Here is a 9,985-nt window from a genome sequence, read left to right on the forward strand (position 1 = left end):
TCAGTTTTTGACAACTTTCACATCTTTACTTCAAAAGAGCAATTGGTTTTCCAGTTGAGTGTTTTGAAGATACATTAAACAGGCCCAGCTTTTCCTTCTTTTTGTTCTTGAATTTGTTCCCAGAGAAAGAATATGCATGTTGGTTAGTTTCTTATTCATGCAGTGCATGTGTTGGAACTTTTCAGCTGTCTTGAAAATAATTGTGTGGCCTTTATAACTGAATTTTGAAACCCTTTACCAGAAATTATTTTAGAAAATAACAATATATAAATTTTTAATATTTTTCCCACTATCTCAACCTAATTGGATTCCAATGCATCATATGGCTTTACTGCTTTTGAAAATACACTGTTTGGCTATTTAAATATAAAATGAACTTCTTGGTTGAACCTAAAACTGAACCTAATTATAATAATCAAAGGGTTAATTTAAAAAAATGTTTTTTTCTTTAAATGGGATTAACTTCCATTTTCTCAGTCCTTTTCTTAGTTACATCTGTTAATTCCAGGCCTGAGAGTTGGTCAGATTCATTAGGGGTCTGAATCATCAAAGCAAAGCAGTGGTTTAATATGTGTCTCAGATTTCATAAATAATTGTGAGTAGATAATTCCTGACAAAGTTTATTTAGCCAATAAACCAAAGAATTATTGGTCTTTTAGGAACATTTTTTCTGAAACAGCATTAACCTCAATAAATGTCATAAAAAAGAGTTTTCTTTATGTTATCCAAACCATGGTTTCTTTTGGAAACTGCTACCTGCCCTTTTAAGAGGTAGGTTCTGAAGTAAATTGACATTTTAATAATTCCAAAGTTGTCATAAAAGGAGGATTTTAGGTTATTAGTTCTTCAAATTCTTTAAAAATAATATCTAGAAATTGTGTTCTACTGGTTATTTTTTTTTGCAAAAGTTGAAAAAGCCTGCTAACCTTCCTCTGTTTATCACATACATAACAACAAATATTTTTAATAAAAAAGTGATAAATATATCCACCATTTAGTAGTTATCCATTTTAGCTCGTATATTTTTTTTTATTTTGAAGATTGTAGTACTCACTGTCTTGTATTTGAATATATTATATGTCAGTGTTTAAAAATAACATATATTGATGTACTGTTGTCAAAACAGTTAAATTAGTACCATACTATATTTTATGAATTGCTAAAAAAATTTGTTTAAATATTTCAGCTTCTTAATATCCAAAATAAAAAGGGAAATAATTACAGTAATCAGTACCTATACAATGGAAACTGACATTTGCCATTTGCTCAAGAGAAACAATTTTTCCTGTTACTACCATAGATCTTTTAAGTCTCATATAGTGAAGTGTCTTCCACATCTCATCAAGAAATGTAACCATATTTTCACAGAATTTTTAGATTCTGTAAATTAGTGAGTCAGAAAAAGTTCTACTCAGGATAAATACAAGTTTGCTTTTTTTGGATAGTTTTTTTGATCCAAAAATAACACTTAAAATATGTATCAGAGCCCTTAATTCACCTCTCAGAAGGGTTTTGTTTGGTCACATTGTGTGTGTGTGTGTGTGTGTGTGTGTGTGTGTGTGTGTGTGTGTGTGTGTGTGTGTGTGTGTGTGTGTGTGTGATTGAGAGAGAGAGAGAGAATTAGAATTAGAATTAGAATTTAACTGCCTTCAGGCAGGATTTCGTACCTTCCATTTTCCACTCCTCTCTGTCTTGTTTGCTCTGCTTGGATCCTGAAGGCATGTACAATTGTAACCCTTGAGCCATAGGAATAGACATCCTGTGTTTTATACTTTTAAGGTAGATTGAACAATATTTCTCACGTGCGAGCTTATGATAAAAATTTTATAGTGAAGATCTCTATGTAACTAAATGATTTTGACTTGCTTTATGGAATTGTTGCATTAAAATTAAATAAATATTTTGGCACAACCAGCAAAGTGATTGTTTTTAGTCTAGTTTCTTGAGTCATTTTTAGGAAATAGCAAATTGAAGCCACTTCTATTATGTAATAACATGAGCTTAGAAAAGTCGGCTTCTCTTAGTATCCTTACTAGAAGTGGGTCCAAAACCTCTTGGTACTAATTAAAAAGAACTGGATCCAAGTCTTTGCATTCTATCTTATAGAAATGAAGTAATTTTATCCTATGCTTTTATTGGTAGTATCATAGACTGTGTGCTTTTGTGTATTTTATGGAACATAGTCCATTGCACAAGAGTCTTAAAAGTATTTTCTTCATTTATATGTTTTTTAATTCTAATAGGAGAGAGAGCTTGAAGCAAACAAAAAAGAAAAAATGAAAGAGGCTCAACTTGAAGCTGAAGTGAAATTGCTGAGAAAAGAGAATGAAGCCCTTCGTAGACATATAGCTGTTCTCCAGGCTGAGGTTTATGGGGCAAGACTGGCTGCCAAGTACTTGGATAAGGAACTGGCAGGAAGGTGTGTGAAAAATAGGTACCCTTATACTGTTAGGTGACAAATTGGATATTTAATGAGGTCAACTTTAATCTCTTGTAGTAAATGAAACATTAATCTTTATTCTAAGAATTATTTTACGGTTGATTATAGCTGTTAATATTGCTAGCATTATATGTTGCAGATTTATTTAGCTATACTAAATAAGTATTTCTGGTTTATACACAGACACACATACACACACAGTAGTAACAACTATGAAATGCAAACAATTCTACAGCTGCACTTTTCAACCATTTCGCCTTGACACCATAACAAATGATGTTCACAGTTACAGTACAACTTCATAAGGAATTCTTTCTCTGATCACTGAAACTTGATCTTTTGTGCCCCTCAAAGCATGTTGGAATGACAGTGATTTTATCACAATATAGAGTTCTGCTTGCACAGTGAATTATTTACAAACTTTAGATGATTTATTATTAGTACTAAAATAATTTTCTGCTCATTGTCTTAATGTCACATTAGAGCTGATGTGGAGCAAATAAAAATAATTTATGTCATTTTCTAATAACATTTAGTACATTTAAAATAATCATTTTTTGGAAAAGAAACTCTTTAGATGAAATGTTTTTGTACAGTTACAGTTAGCCTCATCTAAAGACTAGTATTCAATAGTATCTGAGTTCGATGACCTACCTTGATTGTGCATGCAAGACATGAAGCACATGTTAAGTGACATTCTTCTTATAAATGGTTTCTTAAATGTATTTGAATTAAATTTATGACTAAAGAAGGTCGCATTTATGCCTTTTTTAAAATGGTTTTCCCTTGAAGACATTGTTTTTTTTCAGAGTTTCATATCTTTTTAAATCAGAGAGATAGACATTGGAAAGTTCCTGTGTATTGGTTTTATTACTAACTTAGATTTATACAAAAACTTATTATGTTCAGTAATTCTTCTGAATTCTTTCTATAGTACGCATAATGAAGAACTAATCAAATTAACTCTTTTCCCAATATAAAGGGTCCAACAAATACAGTTACTAGGACGAGATATGAAGGGACCTGCTCATGATAAGCTTTGGAACCAGTTGGAAGCTGAAATACATTTGCATCGTCACAAAACTGTCATTAGAGCTTGTAGAGGACGTAATGACCTAAAACGACCAATGCAGGCACCACCGGGCCACGTATGTTTGCTTTGCCACTGTTTCTCACTCAACCTCTTCTTTTTTTTTTTTTTTTTTTAATCGAAAGTCCTTCTACTAGTATTTAAAACCTTAAATTAAAAAGTGAAAGTGGATTAGATTTATTTAAAACAGATACATATTTAAAAGTGTCAACAACCCATAGCTCTCTACAGATTTACTAATGCCCTAGAAGTGATACTTCTGAAGACAGTGAACTATTGCTAATAAATGCATATTACTAGTACTTTGGCTTATATTTCAAAATTTTCCTGGATCATGATTAGACATATTTAAATTTGTTTTAAGCTTAGCAGAGAGTGTGTGGTCATACTGATAAATTGGCAGATGTTTTTGAGTGGTTCTTTAATGGAATTTTTGGTAACTAGATGCAAATGTAGTTTCTGAACTAACATTTACACCTGTTTGTTCTTGAATTAAGATGGAATTTGAGATCAGTGTTCAATTGTCTACTTCTTTAGCCTTCATGTACAGGAGCATTCCTTTTTATCTAGATAAATATTTATCAAATTTCATTATAACAGCTGTCTGATAATACAGACTGTAATATAATAAAAGCATGTCAAATCCTACCCAGTGGCTCACATATCTTAAAATCAGATAAAGCATGGCCTGAAATAGTAAAATTATTTATTGCCTTTAATAATGCAAAGGTTATTGTAAGGAGTGACATGTACAGGGAGTTGGTGAGAGAGAAGTGGGGCTGGCTTTAAGCACTTACACGTACCGTTGTCTTTTCTGGGATATTGGCGGTGCCTGTTAACTTCTAAGCAGGGGCCATATAACAAAAGTTACTTTATGCTAAATAAAGGAGTTTGAACTTTAACCTGATAATCATGGGATTTTTAAATTTAATAAGGTTTAATATGTTTGACACTTTGGTATAGTTAAGAGGATATGTTGGAAGGGGGTCACATTGAAGATGAGGGGATACCTTAGATACTATAATAATTTAAGGAGAAAGTGATGAGAATAAAGGAAGAGCATTTGAATGGAAGGACAGGTTTGATAGAATTAAAATCAAGAGGACTTGTTGACTCACTGCTTTTGGTTAAGTAGGTAAGTGAGAAGACTAGGTTTTGGTTTGGGCAACTGAGTGAGTTGATGCCATTCATTTATAAAGCATATAAAAGAAAAGGAAGGTTATGGGGAAAAGGAGGGTGATATCAGTTTTAGACGTGTAGTGTATGAAGTGCCAGTGGACAGCCAAGATGTATCTAGTTGGATATATGACTTGGGAATTCATGAGATAAGTCAGAGTTGAAGAAATATTAGATGACATCATGGATAGATCTTGAGATTATCATACTAAGTGAAATAAGTTAGACAAAGTTGAGAACCATATGATTGCACTTATGTGTGGGATATAAAATTGAAAGTAACAAATGAACTAGACAAATAGGCAATAGTTGAGTTGTTACCAGAGAGAAAAGGGCAGAGGGAGGGTGGTAGATAAGGGTAAAAGGGGTCAAATATATGGTGATGGAAAGAGATTTGACTTTGGGTGGTGAACACACAATACAATATTATACAGATGATGTATTATCGAATCGTACGCTTGAAAACTATAATTTTATTAACCAGTGTCACCTCGATAAATTTAGTTTTAAAAAAGAAATATTAGGCAAATCATCCATCTGTTTATAATCGAAACTATGGAATTGATTACGTCACCCAGGAAAAGTATATAGAAGTTAAAAAGGAGGACAAGGATGAAAAGAAACTTCTATGGAGGAAATAGCTCCATCTCAGGTTCCTTCCTTTGGTGACCTATCAAATACAAGCTATCTGGGAAAGAACTGTAATGGAAACGAAGGAAATGGAAGAGAGAGGGTTTCAAGGAGAAGATAGTGAACAGTATTTACTTTCTGAAGGTTAGAGTAGTGACTAAAAGGTCTTCATTGGATGTAACCATACTGGTTACCAGATACTGTAGAGAATACAATTTTAGTGGAGCAAGTGGCAACAAAACCCTAATTACAGTGTTTGGAGTAATGAATGTGGGAGACAAGGAAGTAGATGCAGTGAGGATTAATTTTGTATGAAGATTAAGGAAGGATGGAGGAGGATAGTAGCTAAAGAAGATAAGTAAAGATTGAAGGATTTTCATTTTGTTTTGAGTTTGTACATGATCAGTATTTTAAAGCTATAAGAGGCTTTAAAATAAAGAGGTTTGTTTATATGCTGAATAGAGAAGGAGCTTAGTAAACAGGAGAAGAGGAAAGGTACCAGAGGAAGAATTATTAATGGAGCAAGCTCCTTTATTTAAAAGGTAGACTCTGGAGCTCAAAGGAATGAAAAAGTAATGAAGGATCTGTTTGGTAATTGGTTTTGCAGTTGTACAAATCAGTTAAAATGGATGTAGATCTTAAAGATATTTTCCAGTGAAGGTAAACAATTACCCGCTTTCATTTCTCGAAGGCATTTGTTTAACAATTAATTCCTGGCAATTTTTTTGTAATGTCCTACAATTTAAAAAGAGATATATCAGTGTTAAGAGAATGTGACAGAAGAGTGAGAAAATCATCTATACATTTCACTATATTAACAGAACAGCTATTTTCACTTTTCCATTTTATCCATTAATTACTTTCCTAACACTATGCTGTGTATCCATTGCAGGAAATTAAGGAAGATTTCTTTGTTTAATAAAAACAAGTTTAAAAAATAATAATAAAAACTAGTTATATAGCATGAGTTTACTCTATTTGGCATATTATTTAAATAATACTAATTCTTCTTCTTCCCCCACCTCCCCAATAAGGATCAAGACTCTTTAAAGAAAAGCCAAGGTGTTGGTCCCATCAGAAAAGTTCTCCTCCTTAAGGAAGATCACGAAGGCCTTGGCATTTCAATTACAGTAAGAAGTAGTGCTTCCAGTCTTCTTTTCTATAGTTACCTAGTATAATCATGCTCCTTCATTGAACATCATTGACAAAGTATTCTGGATATATTTACTAAATAATTAAATTTGCCCCCATGGGCAATCTTTTTGTGTAAACTTTTTTTGTAAACTTATTTTTTGTATGTAAATCTTCCTAATAACTGTTAACTATACCTTTAATAAGCATAGTTTAACATTTTTCATAGTTCTGTACCATATTCTGTGATGCCTCTAGAATCCTTTGGGAATGGATATGACCGTTTTCTTCTATGTTAAATGGCTCCAGAATACATAGTTTTTTTCTCTAACGTGTATGTTATCTTTATCTCACTTCTTTGCTGTCAGATTTGACTAACTTGGGTCCAAACATTCATCCTTTTTAAATTTGATGCTTTTATAAAGAGTTGTTTTGGGCACCATTCCTGTGAGCAATCTTTTATAAAACACATATATTTGGAGTCATTTTGCTGTTATTCAGTGCTTTGTTCCAGATGAATGAATAAGGTGGTTTTACACTAATTTTCATTTGGTAATGCTTAGGCACTGCATAAATTCATTTACTTTCTGGTATTGCTTAATGTAAGAATGTTTCTTACCATAAAAAGTTTATCTAATGAATATTTATTGAATTACCTACCTTTTCAAATGCACTGCCCTCAAAAATTTAGTAGGAGAAATAAGATACACACAAATAACTGTGTTACAGGATGGAGAGTGATTGATACTAAATACTGCATTTCATCATTTCTACATTGCATATTTTTTGCGCTTTAACATCTGAAATTGAGATTCATCTTATAATCTTAAAATTATTTTTGTGGTACATAAAAGAATGGAATGTCTTATACCATTTATAGTGATTTAGATTCGATAAAATCTAATAGTGCTGTAGACTACTAGTACATCAAATATTTTTATTTATATTTAAAAGAGTTTAGCCAGTTGTAGGTTTTTGTTTTGTTTTGTTTGGCTCTAGAATGCTTTTTGAAAAAGCACATGTATGTTATTAATCGTTTACTAAGAGGTAACCCTTTGATACTCACAATTTATCATTACTTAAGCAGCAAATAAGATTTCACTCAGCATTTATAGATAGTATAGGTGCTTTTGAAATATAGTTTGAAGAAAATATTTTATTGTTTGAATAGTCTGTGGTTATACAAAGAGTAAACTAAATTTACTGCCCTGTTTTGTTTTGTTTTGTTTTTTTCATCAGGGTGGGAAGGAACATGGTGTTCCAATCCTTATTTCTGAGATCCACCCAGGGCAACCTGCTGATAGATGTGGAGGCCTACACGTTGGAGATGCTATTTTGGCTGTTAATGGAGTTAACCTAAGGGATACAAAACATAAAGAAGCTGTAACCATTCTTTCCCAGCAGGTAGGTTCCCTTTATGCAATTTAAATTGGATCTATCAATTGATTCTTTCTGAATCTATTGAATATTTTATACTTCCCTAGGAGATTTCTCAAATAGTAAAGTGTTTATATATAGATAACAGTTTCTTTTAATTTGAGATTTTTATAGAAGACATTCAGCCTGATTTACTGAAATGGGAGATTTTCTTTTCTTTTTTTATTTTCTTTTAAAGTTGTATAACTTTAAGCAAGTTACTTACATCCTCTGTGCTGTAGTGTCCAGTGCTGTAGTGAGCTGTAAGGATTACGTATGTTAATACATATAAAGTGCTCGGAACAGGACCTAACTCTTAGAGAGCAAAACATCTTTAATGACAAAAGCATTATACAAATATGAAGTATTATAGAAAAAACAGTGCTAGAAGTGGATTTATTTTATAGTCATAAATGTTAGAACTAAAAGAGTCCTTAGAAGTCATTTAGCCCAACCCTCTTATTTAAAATGAGTAGGCTAAGATTCTTAGAGAAATAAATGATTTTTTTCAAAGTTGCAGAGCAAATTATAGAGTTGAGATCCATATCCAGAAGTCAAATTTATTATTTAGTGTACTTAAGATTTGTTTTGTTTTTCCTTCAAGAATAGGGTTGAGGGAATTGGAGAGGCATTGGTACTACTTGAAATGTTTGTTGGATCATCAGTGTGATAAGCCAGTGTAGAATTGAATCTCAGACTTGAAAGTGAATTTATAGCTCATTTGGCTCAACTCTACATGATGCATAAATCTCTGCAATATCTCTAATTAAATAATTACATTAAAAGAATAACTTGATGATAAAGCAGTCCATTCCATTGTGGAACATTGCTGATTTTTAGAAAGCTCTTCATTATAGTAATCCTAAAATCTGTGTTTCTGTGACAGCCACCCACAAACCTACTTCTGTCACCTAGAACTTTACCAAAAACCACTGCATTATTATCTGTCTCCCCAAAATGCTTTTTTAAAAAGCATTGTCTGATAAGGGAGATCTAAGAATGCAGCCGTGCCTCTTTAAGCTAGTGTCTTCTCAACCCAACTTGGCTGTCATCCAGTAGTACGAGAATGGGTTGAATGGCAGCTGTGGTAAAGGAGATACAAATAGGCAGTCATAAAGAGTTTTAAGGAAACGATAAGCACATATTAAAATTATGAAGCATAACCTTAAACTGCTGGGAAGAAAGGAGCACCAAAGAGACTAACAGCGAGTAGCAGTAAAAAAAAAAAAACGAAAAAAAAACATGCTTGCTTTTAAGCAAAGGCAGGCCATAATTTTCAGAGTTGCAGATACCAGACTCATCACGTGTAATGATTGTAGTCTTTTATTAAATGACAATTATAACTTATAAAATAATCAACTTTTTTATTTGAACATAAAGTTGTTATTAATAATTATACAAATATACATTTAATCTAGAAGAACAAAGAGTCAAATTTCTATTTTTCTGTTTTACTTGTTCATCATATTGGGAAAATTATCTGCTTTCTCCAGGACTCACTAAGGTTTTTCATTTATGTAAAAGAGACTACAATAGGGTTATCCTGAGGATTGAAGGATATAATTTTGCACAGTGAATACAGTGACTACTATTATTACTGAACAGAATACCTTGATTAACACTATGTCTGATATTCAGTGAAAATTAAGAAAAGGTTCAAGACCTCGTCAGTAAGAAACAAAATTTGACATTTTATAGAGATTTCTTAAATTAGTCAAGGAAAAGTTTGTGTGATGACATCAGGTACAACTTTAATATCTGACTATTTAGATAAATCTGCTGAATTGCTATATAAAGCACAAAATGACAAAATGACTCTTAAATTGAAAATCTTCAAAATTCTATAAATTGAATAGTTAAGCATCCTTTTTAATTTTAGGCCTATTAACGAAAATACTGTGAACAGTAGAAAGACCTACTGCAGTATTATAAGAAAATTACTTATAGAGGATTCATGAGGTTGGTCTGGACACACCAGCCTCGAAGTCCTCTTCACCCTCTTGAGATTCTAGAATTTTATTGTTTGTTGTCTTGAAAGGAGCTGCATCTGAGGTCTTAAGTGCTGCTCTTCACTTGTCTTCCACTACAAAGAATTTAGAAAT

General features: G+C 32.2%; 1 protein-coding gene across 1 annotated transcript in view; it reads left to right on the plus strand.

Moving 5' to 3' along the window:
* The window catches only part of GOPC (golgi associated PDZ and coiled-coil motif containing), a 34,013-nt gene that overhangs the window by 16,589 nt on the left and 7,439 nt on the right, over positions 1 to 9,985 (plus strand). Inside the window, exons 3-6 of the mRNA XM_011364760.2 lie at positions 2,244 to 2,419; positions 3,423 to 3,588; positions 6,371 to 6,466; positions 7,707 to 7,871. Of these exons, the coding sequence (XP_011363062.1) occupies positions 2,244 to 2,419; positions 3,423 to 3,588; positions 6,371 to 6,466; positions 7,707 to 7,871 (603 nt within the window). The remainder of the gene's footprint in view (positions 1 to 2,243; positions 2,420 to 3,422; positions 3,589 to 6,370; positions 6,467 to 7,706; positions 7,872 to 9,985) is intronic.

This window comes from Pteropus vampyrus, unplaced genomic scaffold (genome assembly GCF_000151845.1).
Source record: "Pteropus vampyrus isolate Shadow unplaced genomic scaffold, Pvam_2.0 Scaffold101, whole genome shotgun sequence".
Lineage (NCBI taxonomy): Eukaryota > Metazoa > Chordata > Mammalia > Chiroptera > Pteropodidae > Pteropus > Pteropus vampyrus.